This window comes from Grus americana, chromosome 13, assembly GCF_028858705.1.
Source record: "Grus americana isolate bGruAme1 chromosome 13, bGruAme1.mat, whole genome shotgun sequence".
Lineage (NCBI taxonomy): Eukaryota > Metazoa > Chordata > Aves > Gruiformes > Gruidae > Grus > Grus americana.
In genome coordinates, this window is record NC_072864.1 from 10,647,048 (window position 1) to 10,674,132 (window position 27,085).

The 27,085-nt window shown below is 46.0% G+C and overlaps 1 protein-coding gene across 1 annotated transcript in view; it reads left to right on the top strand.

Annotated features, from left to right (window-relative positions):
• Positions 1-8,306: 8,306 nt before the first annotated feature.
• Positions 8,307-27,085, top strand: part of WTIP (WT1 interacting protein) — an 82,841-nt gene continuing 64,062 nt past the window's right edge. The window contains exon 1 of the mRNA XM_054840660.1: positions 8,307-10,616. Coding sequence (XP_054696635.1) covers positions 9,146-10,616 — 1,471 coding nt within the window. The 5' untranslated portion in view covers positions 8,307-9,145. The remainder of the gene's footprint in view (positions 10,617-27,085) is intronic.

Consider the following 27,085-nt stretch of genomic DNA (forward strand, 5'->3'; position numbering starts at 1 on the left):
TCAGCATTGATTCTTACAACACACTAATCAGCCATTTGTGTCACTGTATTGAAATTACTTTCTAGCTTTGTGTTAGCAAACCAAAACTGCTTCTATTCATAGCTAAGTATGTAGTTAGCCTTACAGAGCAGAGAAATTGAGCAGATGAGATTTATTCTGTTATAATTTGCAAACTGACTGAATTTTAAACAAGTTAAGTGTATAGAAGGAGAATGTAAAAAAACCCGAAAACCAGCACCTTTTTAGGTTTTGGTTCCTGCATCTGGTTCTGTCTAGTACAAAGGCTAGCTTGTCATAATTGATAAATTGCCAATGTGGTGCAAAACTATGATTCTACCATGCAATTAATGTTTTATCTCTTCTTTTAGGTAGTAATAGTCATATGCAATGGCTTGATTGGAGGCATAATATTCCACTGTGAAATTAAATCCTTTTGAGTCAGTTCCTTCTTGGCCAGCATGAGTGAAGACTGAGAGGTAAATATGTAAATAAGAGGTGTTACTGAGAGGATTTTCAGTGCTACAATGGGAAGCTTTTATATTTCTTGCCATAAACAGTTGAAGCACTAGAATTTAATACATATGATTACATCTTCCAAAAATTAAGGCCCAGATTTTCTTTTTTAAGCTTTACTAAAAAAAAAATCAATAGTTTTCAAATAGCTTATCTGTGTAATAAGATGTGCTTCTCATTTAAGGTAGTGTGATCCTGTCTCACTACCTGAGAAATTTCCCTGCTTGTAGTGGTTGGTATACAGGAATTTAGCTTTCTAACTCTTGATTATTTTAACAATAGAGGTTATAATTCTGATAACTTTATTGCATCAGTTTTACTGAAGTTGAGAGTATTCATGACTTGGAAGTTGAGTAGTATAGGAACTGAACTGAAATAACATGTAATACCAACAGATTTGGGGGTCAAAGAGTCTCACTGGCTTCTACTTATTAGCGTTAACAGCATATGATGACAGTACTCCAGTGGTTTTTTTTAAAGTATTTGGGAGGCTGCTGTCTGAGAAGATACTCATAATAGTTTCTCAGGGCAGTATACAACTCTGTCAATAAGGCCAGATTGCAAAAATGTTCAGAATTAATTGGGCATTGTATCTTGGGGGGAGGGTACTGCTGCAGGACACTGATGAGGTTAAGTTTTAGAGAAGCATTAAGTAATTTCAACAATGCATCATCATTTAGTTTGCAGTGTGAAAGGTAATCTAGAATTTAACTACATAAGCAATTACATCTTCATGTATTTAGGAGGTGTAATTGTGCTGCTTTTGTCTGCGTAGTAAGTAGTTAGATGGCAAAAAATGGTCCTAGATCCTTCCTGTAAAATAAAGTGAATGATTTTTAATATATTTAGACAGGGTTCTATAGAACATAAAACAGGCTGTTCATACAGCGTCAGCTGTTCTGTTCGGTTCTTGTTAAAGAAGAACTAAAAATGCAAACTGCTTCTGCGCTAAATGAAAAACTGCTTTTCAGAACTGATGGAGTATGAATCTCCTTACTTGGCTACTAGTCACCAACATTGTATTAATGTAGAATTTTCCAACTTAAGCTTTCTCTTGCCCTTGAAAGCAAATTATAAATCAAAGCATTTATTAAGCTTTCAAGTAATTAAAAAACAAAAGCCACTTTTCAACTGACAATTTGTTCAGCTCTTAATCGCAGTAATACTGATATGGAGGGAAGTGTAGTTGGAAGACACAAGATTTAAATGTTAAAATGGAGGAGAAATTCTTCCTAGTGCTTTAGCTTGGTAACCCTGGTGTAGGCTGTGTCTTCACTAACAATTTTTGAGCCAGGCTCATGAAATCAGTCTACAAATTGCTGTTTGCAGTGATAGAAATTGCCTTTTCTCTCACACAACTTCCCTAGTAGTTCGGTTATACTGATGCACATTTCTGTAACGCAGATAAGCTTTTCTGGCTGCTTTTCATTCTTGATGCTTGTATTTTTTTATTTACTCAGTGAATTTGAGTGCCATGTATGAGAAGGGCAAGAAAAATAGTGGAATATTTTAGTGCAGTTGAATGCAGTTGAGAGTGTAACTAGTATCTGTCTTTGTAGGCTATTAGTTGAATATCCCTTTTCTGCATAACTAGAGGTTCATTAAACTGCTCTGACTTAACAGGGAAGAAGTTTATAATGACTTTCCCACAATCTTATTGAAAAAAAAAAAAAAAGGCAGAAGCACAACCTGTCTGATTCTCAGAGCATCTTGAGATTCACCCTTAAGGGGCAGCTAATAACCAGTCAGGAGAACTTTTGGTGCCATGCAGCCAGCTAGCCTTGTACCAGCCCATTTCCTACTGAACAGCTTTAACCTATAGATAACCACTTGATGTTTGTAATAGTTCTGTGTGACATTTTAATTTTACTTTATGAAACCAAGTCATTGTTGAACCACAGAGAGATGCATGCTTTCCTGGCCTGTTGACTCTGACAGCTGGCAAGCAGATTGATGTGCCATTTCAAGTTCTGACCTTTATAACAAAGACCTCTTGCTAATCATTTATTAGATCCCAGGAGATAAAATAGGCTAGTGTTCAGTTCATATATACCATTGATATCTGCTTCAAGCTTTATCTCTACTGCCCCAAAATTTTTAATTTGGATTAGAAGACTGAATAAACACTGAATAAAGGAAAATAAATGTTTTTTTCCCCCAAGTTCTGTTTCTGGCCCTATAGGCAGAGATATTTTCTTTCTCTTTGCAGCTATAAGGACAAGACAACTTCAGTTTTGTGTATGTAAAATACTGAATGTGCAAGAAAGCAGAAACTAGGATCAAAGTAATATAACAAATCTTACACAAGTCAGTCATCTGTTTTTTGCTTGCCTGAAATGATTTCTGGGCTAGTGTCTAAGCAGAATGATTACAGAGAACATACACCTACAGACAAAGGAATGGGCGGGGGAGGCAATTTAATGCTTTGATTTGGAGGCCTTGATTCTTCTTTAAGGAAGGAATAGGATGAAATAAATAAATGTACTCATAGATATAGTTTGATATCTGTTTATATTAAGAAAATTGCTGTTCAGATACATGTCATTATCTTTCTCATTAGCATACTTCTTCACTCACATGAGAAAAAGTGAGAAATTTTCAGTATGACTTCCTAAAGAAAAGATCCTTATGGAATTGTTCTGCCAGCCCTCTCCAGCAACATTTGAAGCTACTTGCAAACATTAAGCAATTACATCAGTGATCTTCAAAGCTACTGCAATTCTACAAGTAAGTGGCTGTAGATAAGGAGAGGCAGAGCCACAGAAGTGCTTCTGTAGTAGCGCTTAGCCTTTTTACGTGTGGTACTTGCACACCTACCTGCTGGTGGATCTGTATACAAGTCCACTTGGGAGTTAGCTGTATTTTGCGCATCTAACCAGTGATAACTGGAGGTAGCAGAAGCGTGCTGGGGAAAAGAGGGTGGCTAAGATACCTAACTAGAAGCTTAGGAAACTGCTAGGAGATGTGGATATTACAAAGGGGTCAGAGAGCAGATGGTATGTAGGTGGACCTGGGAGAGAATTAAAGATGTTGTAGAGGAGGAGTGGCAGAGACAGAAGAGCACTGACAAGTCTGTTGAAGGATGTAGGTGAATATGGTGGGAGGAACCTGGAGGTACTGCATATACTGACTGAGGACTAGGGTAAGTCCTGTAGCAGTGAGAGAGCTCTATGAGACAAATGGGGTGACAGGACTGCATCATTACTGAGGATTTGGAGAGGAAGTTACAAGCTGGAGAATGCAAAGGATGCAGAATACAGACGCGTAGGAGACCTGCTTTCATTAGTTCCATTGCTTATGGAACAGCTCTTTACTTCTTGCAAATTTGTTCGTTATTTTCAGTGAACAAGTGTTATCCCTGTAATACCATTTTATATGGAAAATACCATGAAATGTAAATGTAATTGGTGTTCTCAACAAACCAATGTCCTCTTTCTTCTGAAATGATCCTTCTCATCACAGCTAAAGTGCGTTGTATTGTCAGGTCAGGAGGTCAGTGCTCGTAGTCTGCCTCATTTCTTGAATGGATATAAAGAGGCACATACAGTTAGCCTGGTACTTTTCACCAGCAGTGAATAGGGGGCCATGTGTATAGCAGTCTGGCCCCCATGCAGTGTTTCTATTTTTTATTAAATGCACTAATGCTATCTGATTTCTTTGCCAGATGATGGTTTGCAGTTTTGTAATCAGGACTTTCTTTTTATCACATCAAGATAATTTTTAGCTCTGTAGAGTCCCAACTTTGTTTTTATATTTTCAAGTCTCCGAAATAAGAAGCTATATAACCTAAGATCTCCTTAAAAGTACTAAGTAGGAGCACTGCTAACTGAGCTGGTCAACTAAATTATGTATTTGTGCAAATGTAGTGGCTGCTATTAAGCTGATTGTGTTTGACTATACAGTGATTATGTCCTGTGAATGCAAGGAAGCATGACTAAGGCCATGTGCAGTCTCCAAAGTATGAGCCAATAAACTACTTTGGCCAGAAGTGTTATTATCTGAAATATATAAGATAAGTGGAAGATGAAACTATAAAAGAAATAAGATACATAAATGGTGTATTAATCCTAAGTGCTTGGACATACGTTGTCTGTCTAACATTGCACGTTCACAAAGTGCCTGTTGTGACTGGAATTTTACAAGGTCAGTCCCAAGTTATATGTGTGCAGCATGGTGAATAGCTGCATTTGCAATGAATAAGAAGAATGTAAAAAATGTTAAATAGTGTTTTATTGCAGATTTAGAATGAGAAATGACCTGTAAGCCTGTGGAGTACTGTTAGTCAAAAATATTTTAAATAGTTGTGCCTAGCAAAGGTAGCCAAGTACAATGCGTTCTGTCTACCAGAAGATGGTGCCCTAAAACACATTCAATAATTTCAATTTTTAAAAGCTGTGATCAACTGCAAATGAGTATTTTTAAAAACATGTCAGAGCAAGGTGATTTGCAAACAAATCACCCAAGTCCAAATACATATTAATTTCCAAACTTCATATTCCAAAAAGCTTGCTTATACTTAAAGTTATCACAATACAAATTTACATATAGGACCCAAACAAGCAAAACAAAGCAATATAAAACACAATACAGCTACCACTTCAAAGAAAGTAAAAACTTCAGTCCCCTCTCCCAAAATAAAAACATTTCTCAGCATAATTTCTGTATGATCTTCACAAGGTTTTTAGAGGGTTTTGTCATTTGTTGGGTTTTTTTAAATCAGGCTTAAAACAGATCAGAGCAAGGGAAAAGAATAATCATTACATTCCTCAGCAAGAAGCTGATCAATTTTAAAACAAAATCAGAACAGTAAGTCCCTGAGTAATAATAATAAGTCTTATTTACCTTGTGGACTTCAAGGTTTTCTTAAGGATGAGATGAGGTAAATTGCAAAAAATCAGGTAGCATCCAATTCAATAAGCAAATCTGTTGAGCAGCTTCAAATTGTTAAATTGATGAAGTGAGACAAAGAACTCCCTCCTGCATTATGTCAGTAAACCCACATCTGATAGAACATACGCCACAACACAAGTCAGTGGTATTTTTGCCATTGTCTTCAATAGGGCTAAAGCTTCACTAGTGAATTCTTACATTTACAGATTCTCTGCTTTGTAGGCAATAAACTGTTTGCAACTCAGGGAAGACAAAATCCCCAGCAGACCATCAAGTCTCCCTGCCTGTTGGCTTGGGCAGGGTTTCCTTGAAGGTACTGGCAATTAGAAGAAACAGGAGTGCACTGCCTGTGAGGCCCAGCCAGCTGATATTCACAGATCAATAACTCCACCTGGCTTTTTTGCTCCCTTTAAGTCTTAGACAAAGGAGTTTATTTAACAGAAGCAGCTGGCTTTCCTTAATATCTGATTTACTGATAAAACTTAAAATCAGGCATAAAGATTACCACATCAAATTAAGAAATGAAGTTCAGATTTTATAATACCTATGACAGCTCTTGTGCTCTTAGTTGCATGTGAGTCTTTTTGCAATATATACGTTTTACTGCTGGTTGTTAAAATTAAGCAAATATATTGAAAATAAAGTGGGGAGAAAAACATGTCAGGATTGTCAAGCTCTACCCAGTACTTTGGGTTTTGTTGTATATAACAGCAAGGAGAATGATGGGGATACTTATTACAGCAACAGCAGCTTTAACTCTACACTTTGTTTGCACAGCCCGGCGCGTACGGTCCTCTATGAGCAATGCAGCAGTGCTCGAGTGTGCTATGTACCACTGCAAACATATTTATTTCACCCATGTGGGCTGCATCTGTAGCTACAGCGTGGATAAATGTTATATTCATTATGTGTATGACAGAAGTACGATTTACTGGTGAAGAGCAGGTCTGTAGTATTGCCCCTGCAGCAGTGCTGAGCGGGAACACTGTGCAGGGATACTCTGGCCCAGGGCTGCAGCAGCCTCAGCTGGGCCTGGCTTTGAGGTTTTACTTACTGAGAATAAGCTTTCAGCAGTGAAAGTAAGTGATTTTTATCATTTGATCCACATTGCTTACTAAAACGGGCTGTTTCCTTAGATTCACCAAATTGTCTCGGTTCCCGGTATGTTTTTCCACGAGTTCATACTCAACAAAGCATGTGCTGTAACAACTTACGTACTAAGAGGCATACCATGGAAACTTGCTACCTGCTGGCAGCAGAAGCAGCATAGAACTGTGCCACCTCAAAAGGCGGAACAAGGGCAGGTTTGTGGCTCAGAAGGACAGAGCTACAGAAGGACAAGCTCCTGCTGTAGCTTACGCTTCTGACTTCACACAGCATCAGCTCTGCAGTTCCTACGGTAAAGATAGCTGCTCGAAATGCTTCCTTGCATGAGCACACAGGCAGGGCCCCCCAAATATGTCCTACCCCTTCTGTTAGACTACGAGTAAAGTTATCTAATGTTGTAAAGTCTAAAGCAAAACAAAACAAATCTTAAAATAGAGTAAATTAATTTCTCTTTACATGTGCTCTGATGGATCAAGGTTGATCTGATGGATCCTAGGTTGTCCATGAGCCTTTCCTAGTTTCTCAGGAAGACAACCTTATAAAAATTGGCAGTAAGTAGTTCAAAGTCAGTAACAGGACAGATAATCCTAGTACAGGGCCCAGGAGTGACTGAAGAAGAAGCTCTGCACCAGTATACTTGTACTGGACACTACTGTTCCACAAGCAGTAAGCTGCAGAAGCACATGGTAACAGCTTGCTTAGGAGATTGGCAAAAAGTGTGAGAGATATGAACACATGATAGAAAAGAGCGCTTTACTCCCCAGATTGGTTGTATTTGCACACATATGTTCACACTGACAGTGGAATACCTCTCCCACATCTAAAAGGCTTGCTTTTCAGGTCTTGCTCTGCACATTTACATGGTTTATTGGATTTTTTTTAATTTTTTTTTTTTTTTGCTTGCCACCTCTGCACACACCCACAAACAGATTGCCAATCAATTGCCCTCCACAGCTGGGGACATTTTGGGGTACACAGTTGCTTTTAATGTTTAATTAGGTATGAAATGTTTTTGGCATGGCAGAGTGCCTACAGCTCAAACTCGCAACATATTTCTCTCCTCACAGGGTGCTCAGCGCCCAGCAGTGTAAGGACACCGCTCAGGTGCCTATTAGGGCTTTGTTAGCATTTCTGCCATCAACACAAGCGTCAGGGATTTGCAATTCAGTTGGAAAAAAATTAACTGTAGGTTACAGTTTTGTATTGGAGGCCTCAGTTCAGTAGCCATTTCGGAGGTGGTGTTTTCTGACAGCCTTTTTCCTGCGTATACAGATATAAATGGCAAGCAGTGCTGTGTCTTGTTACTGAATCAGCAAATGAAGCTCTTGCAAAGTTACACTAACAGTAGCATGCTTTCTTAAACTCGTGTCAATACACAGATTGCTTTCGGCCACAATATGTTTATCATATGTCTTAGTACTGCCTTTTTTTAAAGGCTAAATAAATAACTGCAAATAATTATCAGCTGCCATGCTAAAGCACAGGTCCTTCCAGCAGAGTCACCTGGCCGGTTTTGGGGATTTTGCACAGGTGTGAGTCATTTGCAGCAGCGGGACTGGCCCTGTAACCCCTGGCCACTGCAGACCCCACCGAGGTGCCGGTTATTTTACTCGGAGCTGCCCCTTCCTGCGGCGGGGCGAGGCCGCGGGTCCCGCCGGAAAGTTCCAGTCAGGGGCGAGAGCGACGCAGGGAAGCGGGGCGCGCGCCGCAGCCCCCGGGAAGGCGGGAACCCTGGGCGGTTGTTCAGCGCCTCCCTGACAGACCCCGCGGCGCGCGGCTTCCCTCAGGGTGCTTCGCTGAGCCCCCGGGCGGGGGACTCTCCCACTCAGCCCCCCAGCTTCCCGCCCGGCGGCGGCCCGGGGCGGGGTGACAGCCCCACCGCCTCCCGGTCCGCGGCGAGCAGCGGCACCGCTCGCCAAGCCCCAGGCAGGGCTCGGTGAGCGCCGGCCGAGGAGGGGAGCAGGCGGCGCGGAAGGAAGCTGCCGGCCCCGCCACTAAGCAGCACCACAGCCGCCCTCTCCCTGACTGACTCGGTGAAAATCATTGTTTGGCTCCGGCATTAACTACATTCCAGCGGGACGCAGCGCCCAGTCTCCTTCCTCGCATTCCTGCCCTACACAAAGGAGTCCCTGCCTCGCCGCGCCCCGCGCTCTGCTCGCCGCGCCGCAAAGCCCCTCTGGGTCGGCCGCCGCCTTCGCCCCCCGCCCGGGGGTGCGGGCCGGGCCGCGGCCCCGCCGCGGGGCGGCCGGCCGGGGGCGGCGGGGGCAGGGAGCCGCCGAGCGCAAATTCCTCCGCGCAGCGCGCCATTGACTGGACCGAGCAACTTATTTAAGGCTGGAAAGTGACACTGGTACTCCTTGTCTCCGCTCGCCGTGCTCCGCCGGGGAGCCCGGCCGCACCGAACCGAGCGCTGCAGCGCGGGGATGCCGCTGAGGTGACTGCTGCCTCGCCTCGTCGTCGTCTCGCCGCCCTCCGGAGAAAGAGCCGCGTCCCGCCGCTGCCCCACCAGGACTGGGCTTTCTTTTAGGGTGTTTTTTTTGGGGGGGGGTTGATATTTTTTTTTCTTTCCCTGCTCCGGGCTGTGCTTTCGCAGAGTTCTCAATCCCTCCCCCACCCCGCGGGGCTCCGGCCGAGCATGGAGAAGTACGAGGAGGACATGGTACTGAAGGCTACCAAGTTCATGGAGGATCTGTCCCTCTACGAGCCCAGCCTGGAGGGCCCGTACGGCCGGGGCGGCCGTCGGGACCTGGTGCTGCACCCCGACCTGGAGGAGACCAAACGGGTCATCGCCGCCCACATGACGGCGGAGCAGCGGGGCCGGAAGATGAACGGCACCTCCGCGCCGCCGCCCGCCGAAGCCTTCCCCGCCGCCGCCCCCTGCGGCAAAGCCTACCCGCCCGCGGCGCCGGCCGCCCCGCTCCGCGCCGCCAACGGCCGCGCTGCCGCCGAGCCGCCAACGGCCGCGGGGCCGCCGTGCTGCGAGGAAGGGCTGTGCACCCGCTCCGAGGTGGCGCTGCCCTGCTACAGCGGCTTCGCCGACAAGGGCAAGCGCTACTCGGCCGAGGGCTACCGCTACGCCGCGGGCAGCGCCTACGAGGGCAGCTACGTGGCCAAGGGCGGCGGGCGAGTGCCCGGCGGCCCGGACGGCAAGTACGGCGCCACCAGCCCGCGGGCCAGCCTAGTCGCCTCCTCGCCGGGTCCCGTCGCCGAGCACGGCAAGTTCTCCAGCCCCCGCTCCAGCCTGGGCGGCGCGGCCGCGCTGCCCTACGAGAAGTTCTCCAGCCCCCGCTCCAGCCTGGTGGTGCCCGGCCAGGAGAAGTACGGCAGCCCCCGCGCCAGCCTGGTGCAATACGACGGCGCCGCCCTCAGCCCCCGCTCCAGCTACGCCAGCACAGCCAGCGACACTAGCAAGCACTCCAGCCCCCGCGCTAGCCTCACCAGCTACGACGGCGGCGGCAGCAAGCCCAGCAGCAACCGCACCAGCGGCATCAGCATGGGCTACGACCAGCGCCACGCCAGCCCCCGCTCCAGCACCGCCAGCCAGTACTCCTGTACCACCAGCCCCCGCTCCAGCTACTCGGACTCCAGGTACGGCCCGCCGGGCAGCGCCGAGCCGGAGGGAGCAGGCGGCGCAGGGCTCGCTCTGGCCAGCCCCCGCTCCAGCCTCTGCGGCCCCGAGGGCCGCGGTGCGGCGGGCGCCGCCGTGGTCAGCCCCCGCTCTAGCATCTCCAGCCAAAGCTCGCGGAGCTCCCGCGGCTCCATGAGTGCCTACCCCGAGCTGCAGCTGCCCTCACCCCGCTCCTCCCTGCTGGGGCCCGGCCTGCAGGAGGACGGCGCCGTGCCCGAGCTGGGGGACGTCTACCACAAGATCCATGCCCAGTCCCCGCCGCGGCACGACCAGCAGCACCCGGCCGCCGCCCCCGAGGCGGCGCCCCCCTACGCCTACAGCCCGACCAAAGGCTCCGCTTCAGCTCCCAAATTCAAGCTCCCCTACCAGGTGACGCCGTGCCGGGAGAGCGGCCCCAGCCAGGCAGAGAGGCGGCTGGAGGCGCTGACGCTGGAGCTGGAGAAGGAGCTGGAGATGCACATGAAGAAGGAATACTTCGGTGAGTGACCCTCTGGGATGGGGTGCGGGCGGCTGAAGGGCAACGGTGTGTGGGGCCTGCCTGGAGCCGGGTGGGTTTGGCTGTGGAGAAGGCAAGCGTGTGATGCCCAGGGCTGCTCTGGACCCAGCTACTTGCTGAAGTCCCGTATCGCCACAAATGCTGTCTGGTGTCAGAAGTGCTTGCACCATAGCTTGTTTCTGGTGTTTGATCTCTCTCTCCCCCGTCTATTCCTTACACGGTTTGCCAGGATGTGTGATGTTTCCCCTTCCACGTGTAAATGGGAGACTTGTCTGAGGTGTTACAGAAGGTGCTTGTGCTCTTGGGGCTTACGGTGACTCTGGTCTGCCTCCCTTCCTCTTGGGCTGCTGAAGCTTCACTGATAATATCCAGCATCCCTGAGGCTGTGGCATTTGTGATTGTGCTCTCAGGCTGTCTGTGATAAATTTTGTAGAGGACAAGCGTAGCTGGTGAAGCAATTTTTAGTGCCTTGTTCAATAAAATCTTCATGCTTGTTCAGAATGCCTGTGGGAGCTTGGCATTGTTTCTGCCCCACCAGGCCTTGCAGGGTCGGCTCAGCATGCAAGGCTGGCAGGAGTCAGTGTCATCCCTGGGAGGGGAGTTTGGGGGAGAGGAGAGCCCTCTGTCCTTGCTGAGGCTAAATCTGTCTGATCATCTCCTGAATTTCTGTTGCTGATCTGTAGAACAAAAGTAACTTACTGAAATGAGTGAGTGCAATTTGCAGTTATACTAGTTAGGATTAAGCTCACCTGTCTTTCTTTCTTTGTACTGGGTAGAAAAGGCCAAAATGCCTTTGAAAGATGATCCTGGAGTGTGCAAATACTGCCCTGTTTCTCCTGCAGCAGGGACTATGGGTGAGCTGGGTGACTGCTGGAACTGGGCAGCTCTCAGGAGCAGTTTGTTCCCTGCTTGAATGAGGAGTGAGGGCTCTTGTGTAGGAGCTCCTGGCTGAGGAGGAAGATGAGGGGAAGGATGAACCTAGGAAGATAAGGGGCTATGGATGAGCCAGCCCCCATCCGTGGCCTTTGAGGGGACAGTTATCTCTGCGCCTTTCTGTGCCACCTGGGTACAGAGGAAAAGGCTCCCTGGCAGTGTGTGATGTCTGACTGACACGAGTGTTGCTGAGGATGGAGGCATGCATTACCTTGGTTGCTGATTTAAACACGAGGATTCAGACTGCTTTTGGCACAGCATTAGTGTGCTCTGTGTAGAAGGGAGTTGCAGGGCTCCTTGGCCCAGGTCTGTCTGACTATGAGCATTTTGCAGACTCTTGCAATTAGTGGAGGCAGCTAAGTGAGCAGTACCCACTCCTACAGGGAAAACCTTTCTGTGAACTGCAGTGGCATAGTTTCTACAAGCTCTTGTGCCCAGACAAAGGAAGCTAAACACAGGGCTTACTGTCTCCCCCCATCCTGTGTGGGGCTGATAAGAAAGCTGATGGTCATCCACTGCATTTTTTGCAGGGTCTGGCACCTGGTGTGGTACTCCTCACCAGCTGAGTGACTGCAGCCGAGGACAATAACGGTTCACTTCTGAGCATCTGCAGAAGCTAACTGCAGGAAATGTTGCCTTCAGAATTTCTGTGATACACAGTCAGAGATTGAGAAATAAGATGTATTTGGAGTAAGAAACAAGGTATAGCTGTCCTGAGCCTCTGAGAGGGGTTTCCAGTGGCCAGGGAAGCTGGACGTGCGATCAGGGACTCCAGGAGCAGGCCTGGGGAATCTGTGTTGTGAGTGGGTTTTTCTTATTTATAAGAATTTGCCTATTGTGAGTGTCACTACTTGCAGGTATATTCTGTAGTGATGTGTTGTAGCATGTCCTAAACCTCGGAGGATGCATCGTAGGATCAGCAGTAAGCTTGCGCCTCTATGCCTAGAGCGTACATACCAGCAACTTTGTAGGTATTTGTTGCAGCAGCACAAAGAAGTGCTGCTATGACTTGCACCCTGGAAGCAGATGAAGCCCAGAAAACTGGGATGCTTTAAAAGAAAAAGTTGATTTCTGAGTTGTTGAGGTTTTGATACATGTGATCCCACATGTCTGGTTCATATCACCCATGGAGGCAAATGCTGAGCTTTGGCTGAGCAAGCGCATGAGCAGTTGGCAGGAAAGACCACAGGCTGATGGGTCACAGACAAGGAAAGCAAGAACAGAATGGGGAGAAGTCTGCTATTTAGTTCGACTCACCTGAAAGGGTCTTAAATAATGTTAATAAAGGGAAGCAAGGAGAAACACATTGGTTTGCGTAGCAGCTTGCACGTACTATAGCTGAAGTCTTTGCTTACACATTCGCTCCCTTAGCGCTGGTGTCTGGCATGCTCCAGAGGCAGTTGTGGTGTGTTCTGTGATGCCCATGGAGAACTGAAGTGTTGAGCCAATAGTCTAACAAGGTAGAAGGAACAGAGGAGATAATTGAGTTCATCTAATTAAAGAACATTAAACTGTCTAGTGAATAGATGTTTATATGAGAACAGTGGTAATTTTACTCTGTTCTGTGTGCCTGCCCTCCCCCCCCCCCCCAAAGACAAATTGAGCAGTGTGTCCTGGTTTCACCTGTGATACAGTTAATTTTCTTCATAGTAGCTAGTATGGGGCTATGTTTTGGATTTGTGCTGGAGAGGCTCTGGGGGAGCCAAGCAGTGTGCAACCCAGCAGGTCCAGGGGACTGACAGCTGTCTCTGCCCACGCTGGTACGAACAGCTCTGAGCAACACTGTGCTGGGAGCTTTGCTTTACTGCCTCACCCTCTCCATCCTCCACTTTCTTCCGGCAGGCTTCAGTGCATCTGTAGAGAGAACGCCCTTCCGCAGTTGGTTTCATCTGACTGAAGATGTAGTGCCGCAAAAGGAGCGTTCTGCATCTGCCCTACCCCCAGTTGCACAGCTGAGCGGTAGCACCCTGCCACTTCCAAGTGCTCCCACCAGCACGTTGCAGCCACATGTGCTCATTGATCTTACAGAAAATGAAGCCTGCAGAGAAGGAAGGGAAGAGGAAGGGTTGTTTTGGACTGGATTGGTGAGCTGCCTCAGTTCATCCCTGTTGATGAGGTGGCTGAAGCTGACCCAAGGGAGAGGGTGCAGACAGAGAGCTCTGAGAGGCTGAGACCATTCCTTTGGCAGCAGTCTGCAGCTGGATTTGGTAAAGCTGTGAGACTTCATTCCCTTGTAGCTGCTTCCTATGCAATCCCTGCCCAAACTGCTTCATTCTCAACCCTCTGAGACCCTCTGTCAGTGTACTTACTGATGGTTTAGTAAATGTGCTCAACTTAGCGGCTGATGCTGAGAAGAGGGGTAATAAAAAAGTACTTCCACTCACCTTCATAACTGTTCTCAGCTGAGCATTCGCATGTGATGAGGCGAATTGTCAAAGTTGTGTTTCAGGGATGTTTGTGCATCCTGAGGTGTCAACAGGACGTTTGTGGGTGTTAGAAAGTCATCAGCTCAGGCACTGGCTTAAATTCTATTTACTTTGCGGAATTTTTCGGTCTGATGTCTTGGTGTTGAAAAAGACCGTTTAAGGCAAAAATTGGGTTTTGGCATGCCCATCCAAGTCAAAGCAATCCCTGTGGGACTGGTTGCACACCTAAGGCTTGTCATCTGCTGGTCAGGGAAATGTCATTGTGTTGAACAGTCATGCTGATTTGGCTGTTTTTGAACCAGATCTCTCTGTATATCCTGCAGCTCCGCTGGTGTGTTGTCAGATATGGAAGGAGAGTCGATGGAGGGGCACAGGCAGCAATTGCGTGCTCCCAGAAGCCCCTACTGTGCTGCAGCTGTCACCCAACAAGGGCTGTCTGCTCATCTTGGTCAGGGTGGTAGGATCCAGTGCAAGAAATTACTTAATTGTCTCACCTTCTTGAACTATAAAGGAGATGAAAAAGGCTCCATGAGATTAGAGGGGTAGGGGGAGCGTGGATTGTTTCCTGCCCATGCAAAGTCTAGAGAGACACAAGCAAGTTTGCAATCTTGCTGTTGTCCTTCAACACCCCTGTGCAGTGCCATTTGTGAAAGTGCTTTTCCTGATCTCTGCACGTCGAGCGTCTTCCCCACCCCTTGCTGCCACCTCACCCTTTGATGGAAGAGTGTATATACAAGTGAGATCAAATTTAAGACAGATGACAGTGGTAAATCCCTAGAAGCTGCATTGCTTAAAGATGAAATTTGGAAAATCTGAGTGAAATCTAGGTGAGATTGCAGTTGGTGACCAGAAGACTCGAGTTTTGCTAAAGTGTTGCTCTTTGTCTTATGATTTCCTGAAGCTTTCTTTGTGAAATATTAGATCTTTTGTATTTCCATAAAAATAGAAGTAATGGTTGATACATTATATTGTTTTTAGAAATAAGCAAAGATTAATTGTCTGGTAATTACTTTGTATTTCTCTTTATCTGAGTGTAGAAATCCACTCGGCTTTGATAAGCAGCTGAGATTCTTCAGCTTTTACAGTTGAGGCTGTCCTGTGAAAAAGGATTTCTTTTCCACTGGATCTGAGCCCTTAATAGGCAAACATGTAAATAGAAATAAACTTACATGATGTGGTATCCTGAAGCATTCAAACAGGTCATGTACTTCAGAGTTTGGTTTTGCTAATCTCCCAATTACAGCTGGAAAATACATTGCTGAAACTGATTTGAGTGGTCAGGCTTTTTTAGCTGAAATGCAAGAAAGACCTCAAAAATGAGGTCAGAGAAGGGAGATGATTGTTCACTGGGGAAGGTGCAAGAAGAGATGCAGGGGTACATGGGAATTAACAGTACCCTCATGGCTCACAGCTACCAGGAGCCTGCTCCCCTGTCACTGATCCTACACTGAGACAACAGGCAGTGCAGACTCTGTGTGTGTGAAGGGGAGTGAATGGTGCTGCTGCGTGTGCCTGGGTGCATGAGCATAGAGGAGAGGGGAAGAGAGTGAATGATGGACTGAATGAGCAGAGAAAATAATGGTAAATAGCAATAGGGAAAGCCTGGAGCTGCAGAGTTGTCTAAAAGGGGGGAAGAAGTAGGAAGGCAGGGGGAGAGAATGTAGAAAGAATTCAAGATAATGAAGAGGATCAAAAAAATAAGCATGATAACATAAATTTACAGAGATAGAAAAAAGAAGTCTTTTTTGCCTGTGGTATGAAATGTCCTATGAAGGATGTGGGAGTGGTCCTAGATGGCTTCTTGCAGTCCCTGCTAGCTATGCACATGCTTGTGGGTCTCCCTGAAGTTTGGAAGTGGTAAATCACATCATAGGTAATAACAGGAGGGGAGAGATGTAGAATATAGGTGTGTTTATATTTTATTAAGTACTAGATGCATGTAACATGTACAATTACCATTAAATTGAAATTTGTGTGACTATAACTTTCATAGAAGCACATGTTATGAATGAGGACAACTGCTTTCATACTGTCAATTGCAGGAAACTTGACTGGGAGCAGGGGTATTATTTGATGGTGAACGTTCCTTGCTTGGTTTTGTTGTTCATGGTTTTATTCTTGGGTTCTGTCTGCATTGTTAAAGCACTGCATGCAGAGGAGGACGGTGACTTCCAAAGAACCACCATGTTTTATTAGGGCTACCGCAGGTGAGATTTCTGATACAGAGGTTTGGATGTATAATACAGAGTGGGCATAGGCATATGCACTGCTGTGGTATAGTAACACCTGGTTTAATTGTTACCTTCTCCTGCCACCTTATAGTTTTGGGAATGTATCTGTGTGAGTACCCCTGTGAATGTCGTACTTACCTGGATGCTTTTGAGCAACAGGGTGGTGCAGCAGTGTGCCAAGGGGGAGGGAAGGGATGAGCCACCCAGCAGTATGGGCCTAAAGTAAAGGGGATCATTTACATGCAAAATGCGTTTGGAGAAGGAAGTTTGGTTTTGCCTGTTTCAAAGAGTCTGCATCCTTGTGGAAAGGATATTGGTTTGCAAGGGTTGAGTGGAGCCGGTATTGCACTTTGGTTTGGAGCATGCTGTGCCCCTGGTGATCGCAGAGCTATGGGGCTGCTGTGTGAAACACTGAGCAATTCATTAGATCTGCTTATTTTTTAGGGCTCTGTCACAAGCTCCAAGCCAGGTCTGTATTGCATTTCCCAAGTAAAAGGTTCTCAAATTCCCAGAAGTAACATCAGGCTTTTAAATACACCCATCCCCCTGTGCCCACTCCCCCCCAAAAAACCCAGTCAGATATGCCCTCTTAGTAGGGTCAGGGAGACATCCTAAGCAAGATTCAAAGTTAAAAATTGTTCTCTAGTGGAGTTTAACTTGTATTGGCAGCTGTTCACCTAGCCTCTGTACCTGATCCTCCACAAAGATTTATGTGTGTAAATGTCCCAGTTTGATGTTAAATCGTGCACTGGAAACTCGTACACGATGGTGTCGAATTGGGAGTAAATAGTTTAATAGATTCTGTGGCCGCTGTATTTTGTAGAGTAGAAATGTGAGCCCGTTGTGAAGAAACAGATAACTGTCAAAGTAGCTGTAGTTACAATGTGATTGCAGTTGATGCTTCTTAGTGGGAAATTTCCCTGAAGTTGTACTACTTTCACATTTAAAATGTGTAAATGATACAGTTTTGTTGCTCTCTCTGATATCTTTGCTGCTGCCACCAAGCTACCTGTCTAGGCTGAAATCCTTAATATCCATGGTTAATAAATTAGGATATAAATGTCTCTGTTACAACTCTGTGGATATTGGATGTTTAGAAAGCCTTCTTAAAGCAAGAGAAATTGCCAAATACTAAAATGATTATTTAAAAAAAAAATCTGGCAAAGTAATTTTCAGATGTTTGAAAGGGTTGTTCGTCAGTGGAAAGAAAATAAAACAGCAGCAATAAGCCAAACAGTTTTACTAAAACAAAAAAAAATATGCAGAAAATTAGTAAGCTCTGGGTTTGGCCTCCTACCTACATCATATGTCCTAAAAACTATCACAGGACAGTGCTTCACAGTACCTTGGCAGAGTTACAGTCTAGGATTTTCCTCAGCAGTGCCTGGAGCCCCACAGTGTTGGAGGGGAGTCTCCTTTGTCCTGGACCCAGCTTGGGCACTGGCAGAGGATACAATTCTGCAGTGCTATTCAGTGATGACTGCCTGCCAGCTGGGTGCTTGGGCAGCTGTCTTTCGGGTGAAGGTGTTGGGATCCTGTGGGACCCTGCTCCCCAGATGCCCTGACTTGCTGTGGTAGAGGAGGTGCAGCTGTTCCTATGGTGTCTCAAAGTCTGTGCTTTGCCTTGCAGCCTGCCAGAGTGCAGCAGTTCTGCCGTTGGCACTAGTTGCATCCAAAATAATTTCTTATTCTGTGGCTGGAGAAACTAGGTGTCTCAGAGTATGATGTGGTGTTTGATTTTTTTTTATGCACATCCTGGACAAAGCGCCTTCTCTCTGACGGGGCTGGGAATGGATGATATAAAGCAAAATTGAAGCAGCAAAAAGGAAGAAATGCAGTAATGTGCATGGTGCCTGTAAGTTTTATTGCAAGCTTAAAAAGGCTTGTTTTGGAGGGCTGTGTTCAACTGCCTGTAAGGTTCAAGTCCTGACAGGACGGAGGTACCTGGTGCTGTGATGTGGCATTGCTTGGAGATGCTCCAGGGGCGTGACAGCTCCTGAGGCTGGCAGCAGGATTCCTGTTGGCTTCTTTGGGAGCAGGACCAGCCTTGAGCTCTTAACAAAATTAGCAGAAGTGCTAATGATCAACCAATAAATGTCAGTGTTTGGCTGGATTTTTATGTGATTTTTCACTGTGCCTGTGTGGGTGCTGTCTCTGGAAGTGGATTTTGTCCCTTTTCTCTACATTGGAGCAGATATTTTTTGTGGTGTGGTATGTGTTATCTCTTTCTATTAACCTCACTGTGTTGTTTTAACTCCCTGTCACCATAGCCTTGTTTGTTACTGTGCTGTGAGACAGAGGAGCACAAGAAAACAGCCAAGCAAGTAATATATCTCTTCCAGCTGGAGTATTTCATGTCGTCTGAAACTTCATTCCTTGGGTTTTGGAGCAGTTTTACTAAATCTCTAATGTCACATTTGTGTGTTCCAGCAAACTTTTAAGAAAAGGCCTATGACTCATTAAGGAAAAAAAACCCAGAGCACAAACACTCATTTAATGCTCAGCTGAGAACTGCTGTGCATATAAAACATGTAAGAGCTTACACAGGGGGACTCAGCTGGGGGTAAGGATTTATTGCTAGTGACACCTATTTCCAAATTTGAGATGCTGGAGAAGTTCCTCTCAGCAGGTTTTGCATGAAAACCTGTAGGCAGTTGGGTTTAAACATCTGTGTTCCCATGTTGCTGGGGTTGCGGTGGTGCACGTGTGCTGACAAGTGCACCTCAGTCATCTCACCCAGTGTGGCTGTGAGCCCTGACCCTCCCTGCTGCTGAGAGAAGGGGGCAACAGTGGCGGCTACTGCATGACTTGGAAGAAGGGGTATATTGGGGTGAGTTGGTTGGTGCTGCCCATCAGGGTTGGGCGGGTGTGGGGTCTGCCAATGGGTGCCACATGCTGTCTGTACACTGCAGGTGTGCCTAGAGTTTTCTCTGTGGTGAGTTTTTGGGAGCTGCAAGCTCATCCCCAAGTGTGTGCAGTGTTGGGAACTGGGATCCCATGAGTAGAGTTCCTGGGCTGGACGTTGGGTAGTTCTGCTGCACTTTCTCCATCTCCTTGAATGTTACCTCTGTACTGGTAGTCCCAATCTGCAGGGTTTTGGGGAGCATCAGGTAAGGCCAGTCCTGAATGTGGGTTCCTGGTTGGGTCAGCGTGGTGTGTTGTTGGACTTGAAACACAGGGCCAGGCAAGTGTCGCAAATTTAAACGTGAGTAATTTGAGGTTCGTTTTGTGTGTGGGCTTTGCATGTGCAAGACTGCAGCATGTGTGTGTGGCGTGGTTGATTGGAAACCTTTGTTAAAAAGGGATTTTTAGCAAGGTGGGGAGAAGTATGATTGTTTTTTTACTGTAATAAATCAAGTGCTGACCTGACTGAATCGAGACAGCTAAGGTCTCTGCTGTTGTGGCTTGATTCTGTTTTTCTGGCCTTGCAGATATGACATTGCATTCAGTAGTGTTAGAGTAGGAACTTAGTTTTGTGTTCTGTCTTTGTTCCTGATGTGAAATTCCTACTAAATCAATTTGTTTGGTCCAGATGTTGAATGATTGGAAAATAATCACTGGGGGAATGGTTCTGAGCAAGGGGATGGTGGATAGACTTTGTCACTTATCCATGGTTTCCTCAGCTCAAAAAAAAAAGTGTGCTAACCTGTGTGCTGCTGTCTGCTGCCCTGCCAGTTCTTGTCATCAACATGAAATGCAGCAGGATTAGACCAACGGTCTCTGGGCACTGTCTCACCTGTCACTCTTCTTTCCATCTCTCCATAACTAAGTTCAAAGAGAATGTTGATTTTTGGTTTTGGTGTGGTTTGTTGTTCTTAAAAAAAAAAAAAAAAAAAAAAAAAAGTAGAAGCAGCAAAAGATAGTGGAGCCCAACATCAGCTGAGACAAAACAACTGTTTATACCAGCCAGCCAGGGGAAGGAGACATAATTGGTAAAATGTCAGATCTCTCAATGTTTCTGTATTGTGGCAGTTGCCATGCTGTTAACCTTGAGCATGCCAGTTATCAGGTGCAGATGAGGGAAACAGGTAATTCCTCAGGGGACAACACAGAAGTTTTGATGAATGGCTAATAACTGTTGCAGCTTTTTTTTTGCCAAGCAGTTATGTGAAAATTCTCTGCAATTGGTGGGTTGCCCATTTTTAATCAAAGCCATGTTTTCCAGATCTAAACACTCAATAGAAAACAGAGCTGCACAACAATCAAGTGTGTTAGAGTCCAGATTTTGAGCTGGTTTGAGAACTAAGCATGTAATTTTCTGAAGTGTAGGTCAGTAGCTGGTCATCTTAGAAAATGTGTTGGCTTGTTGTACCTGCTCCTGGCTAGACCAGGGCTGAGCCTCTGTGGTGCACAGCAAGTGATGCACTCGCTCTGGTGGAAGACCCCTGCAGCTCAGGTGCAGACCTTAGTGGCTTAACTCGGGGGGGGGGGGGGGAACCCTCAAGACATCTCAAAATAAAATCCATGTAAGTTATTAACTAATTACGCTTTTATTTAGAAAATGGAATGCTTATGTGATCAATCCAGACCTCCCTCATTCATGACAGTCCTGTTTAGGTCATGGAGGGATGTTTGACTTGTTTCTGACAGCTTGGAGTCATCTCTAGTTGGTTTGGTTTGGGGGGTTTGTTTGTTTGTTTGGTTGGGGTTTTTTACACCACAGAGATCAGGGAATAAGTAAATTCACATCTGTGTTTTACCCTTGCTGTGTTTCTCTGCCTGGCCTGCCCAGCTGCCTCTGCATCTCCCAGGACATACCCACTGTGGAGCTGTTGGGTGTATGGCTGCTTTGTGCTTTGACTGTAAGTGATGTGTGGTTTGCCTGGGAATTTGGTATCTTGACAGATAGACACCAATTTCCTGCAAATTATGATGCAAATAACCAAGAGCAGGTGGATTTAATGGTGTGAAAGAGGGCTAGAATGCTCTGGTAAGTCCTGCTGACCCCTTTCAGCTTGTACAAAGCCAGCTATTGGCACCAAGTTCCCAAGTTGCTCTGCTTGCTCACAGGAGATGGGTTTATGGAAGATGTATGTGAATCCTAGGAAAGCTCCTTGCTGCAGAAGCTGAGATACCACCATCTCAGGGCACTGAACTGTCAGTATGAACAGACTAGATCCAGAGGCTGAACCTGACTTTTCTGTGCATATGATTTCAGCAGAGTAGGGTAGAGGTTGTGTCCAGAGGTGAAGTTTTGCATCCTCTTCTTTTCCTCTCTTTGTTGTCCTCTCCCCCGAACAGAAGTCACTTAACGGTATCAAGGCCTAAACCTGGAGAGGATGCACAGAGCAGAGGAACAGGTTCGGACATGAGTGATGCATGTGACACCCTTTGCCTCTGATCTGCAGGTAGCTATAGAGAGCACCCTGATGCTATGTGTGCTGTGAATGAAGTGCTGGGGGCTCTGGGTAATGTTGCCACTTGCTTCCTTTGGTTGCTTTTTCTGCAGCAAAATAATAGGTCCTGCTCATTGATACTTAATTTTTTTTCCTGAAATTTTGGTGGCCATCAGGTGTTGTCTCAGATGCTGGTTTACAAACAATTAGAAAAAAGCTTGCCACTTTGCTTGGCCTGGAAGGAGAATCTCCCAGTCTTATTTCTGTATGTTAGTTTTGAGGGAGACATTCCTGTGCGAGGGTGGCGAGAGTGACTGTGCTGGGAGGTGTTGCCTGGTCTTGAAGAGTGGTGCAGGGCTTCCTGGCAGTCACACAAGCAACGCCTGCAAATTAGGTTACTGCCCAGTTCAGAGAGGAAAAAAATCAAATCCATGGCAGGTTTGGACTTGGAGCTTTGAACGCAGCACAGGGCAGGTGCAAGGCAAGGTTTGCCCCTTGCTGTAGTTTCTGGCAGAGTGGAGGCATGGCAGTTCACTTGCCAAACCCCGTATTGCCCTAGAGCTCCAGAGAGGCCTTGTGCCATGGGGTGGAAGGACTCAGGAGTGCCAGACCATGCTGTTTTAAAAAACAAAACCAAAAAAACCTTCCTGACCTATTAGGAAAAGGGGAAAAGAGAAGGGGTAGTTTGGGTTAGGCCGAAACAGCCTTGCATGCTGTGTAAGAGCAAACTGATAGTACTCTTTTGGGAAAAGGCTTTCTCAGCCTGTGTTCAACACCTGGGAGGAATTCAGGATGGTGAAGAACCAGCTCAGAAGGAGGTGATCCCCGGAGGCTGATTTACTTTTATTCACGAAGAAAATACTTTGAAGATGCTCCAAGTGCAGACTTGCAAATCAGCTTCCTGGTGTGCCAAATGTGTGAAGCTCTGCCCTTCCCTGCTGCCGCCTCTGCTCCCCACCTTGCAGGGGCATTGCCTGGCTTCCCTGTGGGGCTGGTGGGAGTGACGATGGGCAGGAGCAGGGAGCAGCTCAGATCCATCTGGCCGCAGTGGTGACCTGGCTCTGGCTGGGCATCCTGTCTTGCTTGTGTCCATCTAATATATTTCTGTAGCTCATGAAAGGGGGGGAAAAAAAAAAAAACCCGAACCACAAAACATCCTAGCTCCCAAACTCTAAGGCCAAATCTTGGACTCCTTTGTGGGCAGAACTTCCTTTGAAATTACTGGGTGTTTTGCTTGGTTAAAGACTGGTAGAATTGGGAAACCCAGTGTTAGAGTATTGCGAGGTCGGAGAAAAGGGTGCATTGCAAAGTCTGGGGGAAGTACTTTCTTTGGTTTTTCTGACAAAGTATTCCATGAATAATGAGTATTGGCTTAGAGCTTTTTCGTTTCCAAATAGGTCGGTCCACACAGTGTGCCCACATGGGGAATTTCGAACCCTGCTCTGCAAGTGGGATGATGAGCTGAGGGGCTGCCAAAGGCCACTGCGCTTGGCTTAGAGCACAGCAGGGGACTTGTGGGCCTGCCCTGCCTACCAACAGTGCTGTCTGTTGTGTGTGATGGGACTTTCAGTATGGAGCTGAATCCCACCCATGGGAACTAGAGGTCAGCAGCAGAAGCACTAGTGGGGTGAGGGTAGGCTCTGGGCTGCTGCTGGGAGTGCGCAGCCATGCACAAACATTAGCTGGGCTTGAAGCCACAGATGTCAGGTAAAGAGTGATAACAGAAATTTTTCCCTTTTACATCCAAGTGTTTCTTCCTCCAACTCTTCCAGCCTGCATGGATGGGTGAGGATGTTGTGCACCAGCTGACCCCAATAGTCAGAGTTCCTCTCTTCTGGCTTGTGATCTTTTGGGTGGGGGTTGTCCCTGCCTTAATGCCTGTCCCCTCTCAACCCACAAATACAGGGCCTGTGCGGGCTTGTACAAAGACCATGGCTTCTGCAAGGAGGTAGCTGCTCTGGTCCCTCAAAGTTGCTACAAATTTTACTGTGATATATAAAAGCAGAGAGGAAGAGGTGTGCAGCAGTGGGGTGGGGGGGAATGGCTCTTCAGAGGGTGAGTCACTCTGGGAGTGCCCACTGCAACTGGGTGGCTCACCAGCATTTGGGGAGCTTTTAAATTAGTGTTCATAACTAATGTGTAAAATGCAAGAGAAAATTTTGAGTCAAAAAAGGAGAGGGGGGGCTGCTGAGAGCTTTGGCAAATATGTGGCAATATTTGCTTAATTTTTTGAGAAATATTTCCCCTTTATTATTATGGGGCTTTGGGCAACCTGGTCTAGTGGAGGGTGTCCCTGCCCATGGCAGGGGGGTTGGAACTAGATGATAGAATCATAGAATGGTTAGAATTGCAATGATCTTTAAGGTCAGTTCCAAACCATTCTGTGATTCTATGATTATGAAGCTTACGCCTGTGCATTTCACCTCTGCTACTGTTTTCTAGGCTTTTGCCATATCAAGGCTTTGTTCATTGGTCTGGAACTGCCAGCACTGGGGCTGAGCTGAAAGTGGCTATAAAACAACTTTGTTTCTATTTTGAGCTGTTTTCATTTCAAGTGTAGAACCAAATTTAGTGGCACTATGAGAGAACGTTAGGTTGTAAGTTTTATTTTGCTTATATATGTTTTAAATTGGATTAGAACTACAAACAAACTGCAGTGAGATCAATGGGAGTTGTCCCTCCTCAAAGGACAAGAACTACACACTCAGGTGGCAGTCATTTGTAAAAACATCTCCCTAAACAGGAGACATTCCTGTTTTGAAGGAAGATCAGCGGCTGGGACCTAGGTATGCTGCTGGTGCAGGCTCAGTTCTGCACGCATCATTTCCTCCTGTAACACTGCTATTCTGGAAAAAAAAAAAACAACTAGTTACCGGCCAGAAAAAATACTCCATAAACCTGCAAACAAATTGTTTGAATTTCTTGAACTATGCAGCTTGCAGTTTCTCACTGATCAGTTGACTTAAGGGAACAGAGTAAGTGTTGTCTTGGGGTCTAAATTAGAGTAAGACTGACTCCAATGTCAAGTGTGACCATTTCGTAACATAGTTGCATGTTTATTCTTATCCTGCAGCTCAGGGACAAGGCATTAACTTTTAAGCCTGAGGTGGGGAAAAAGGTGAGATAAGGTTTTTCTGTGCAGGCTGGAGTGTAGATTTGAACAGAGAACAGTCCATATGCTTGATCTTAAATAGGAATTAAATCTTTCAAGTTTTCTTCTGTCAAAGAACTCCAGGATCAGGTCATTGAGAAATAGTAACAAGTAGTGCAACAGGGCAATATTGTACAGGGGAAGAAGAGGCTGGGGAACACCCAGTATTTGAGCTCCACAAGAAACAGTATTTCAGGTCTGAGCTGAAGGTCCTTCTGCTGTCAACAGATGCTTAGATATTACTGACTTCAGCAGGTAAAGGACTAAGATACATAGAAAAAAAGCTGCATTCCTCTCAGTACGAAGTTTAAATCCTGGCAGGTAAGATGTAAGTTGCTTGGCTAACTCTTATGTGTTATCACAGATCTTTACAGCATGTCTGTTGGTTCAAGGAAAGATAAGGAAAAGGATACATGTTCATCCTGTATTCTCCCTGCCAGAGACTTCCATGAGCCATTCCTGTCAGCCTGAGTCATTGACACCACTGCAAGATAAAAGATGTAGCTTCCATCAGGTGAAAAACAATGGGGAACAACTGTTTGTACTGATTACTTCATTTTTCTTGCTTTGCTTGAAGGGACATCTCTCTTTCTGGCCATGGGTGAAAGACAACCAGAGAAGACATTTTGTGACTGGTACATGATTGCAACAGAATCTGTTTTAACTGGGGATAAACAATGATTCCTTCTCTGAAATCGACAAACAGCTCCTCTACAGAAATGATAAAATTGTTCGTCTCTCAAAGGCATCAGTGGGAGAAGCAAGGGCTGTGTAGGCACCAACTCTGTACTTCACTCTTAACCTTACAAAGACAGCACAGTAGAGAGATTTTTCATTTATTTAATAAAAGCCACCCTTATTTCCATGGATATAAATACAGAAGAGGCTAGATTCATCTGGAAACAAAGGCTCTAGTAATTTAAAAAAAAGGCAAAAATAAATAATACCCCCCCAATAGAACAATTCTTTTAGCCAGTTTTCAAAAGACAAGTTTTGTGGGTTGTGTGTGGGTTGTGTGGTGGTTTATTTTTTTTTAAGGGAACACTTACAAACATATTTCTTAGTGAATACAGTGAAAGGAGAGATTTCAAAAGAGCTTTGCTGCAATTAAGGGAATGGTTGCATTAGGTTGTGCTGCTGTGATTTATCGCATGAGAAAGAAAATCCTGAGTGATTTACACACTGATCCTGAATGTTTTGATTAAAGGTCAGACTCAGAAATGCATTTATGCTTATTTGGAAGTCTAAAGAGACTCCACTGGGGAGTTTAAGTAGGACTTGAATGTGTAAATATTCACAGGTAGCTCTTTACATACCCATGTCATTTTGTTGTGAATTTAGTTAGGGAAAGCTTTACTTGAAAACTGAAGTCTGGTCTCTACTAGTACCCACAATAGGAGAGAGCATTCCTGTAGACTGCCCTGACTTAGGATATTGCATATATAAATTCTGTACCTTACTAACTTAAAGGAGTTATAAAGTAGTTAGGAAGAAGAAAAAAGGGGTCCAGGGTAGCTTGCTGATTTTTTTTTCCAAGTATTGCTGTCTTCAAGCTCAGGAATGGTCCATCCTGACATGCAGGAGGCCTGCATGGATGAGCAAGGAGCTCCTAAGAAAGAAATGAAATGTGTAAGAAGTGGAAGCAGGGACAGGTGACCTGGGACAGGGTACACTTCTAGCAAGTTTGCAGATTGTACTACCCTGGCAAGAGTGGTTGATAGACTAGGTGGATGTATTGTCATTCAGCAGGACCTTGAGAGGCTGGAGAAATAGGCTAACAGGAACCTGATTAAGTTCAACCAAGGGAAATGAAAAATTCTGCACCTGGGGAGCAACAACATTGTATAATGGTATGAGCTGGGGGCCCACTGGCTGGAAAGCAGATCCGCAGAAAGGCCCTCTGAGGTTCTGCTGGACTTGAGCCAGCAGTGTGCCCTTGTGGCAACGAAAGCCAGCAGCCTCTTGAGCTGGTGCTCAGACCTGACTGTCTTGGATCATGGGAATACCCAAGCTGAATGCATGCCCTGGATGGGAGCTGGGAACTTGTGTGCTCTGTCCATGCACTGCATATCCCCAGTGTCTGGGCAATTTGCTCACAAGAGCTGTGTCTAGACAGGCAACCTCAGGACTTGGAGAGTTGGGAGTGAGTTGTGTCAGCTTCTGGGGTGGGTAGGTCTTGGGTGGGGCCCCTTAGATCTCATCTGGTCTTATAAATAGCAGACCCTCTGGTGCCCACTTCTCAGGTGGACCTTCTGAAATTTAAACAGCTGCAAAACACCTACCACATAGATCATGATCAGATGTGAATTGTCTTTTATTGCTTTTGTCATGATCCTAATCTGAACCACTGCTTTAGTAGTAGGGAAATATTTAC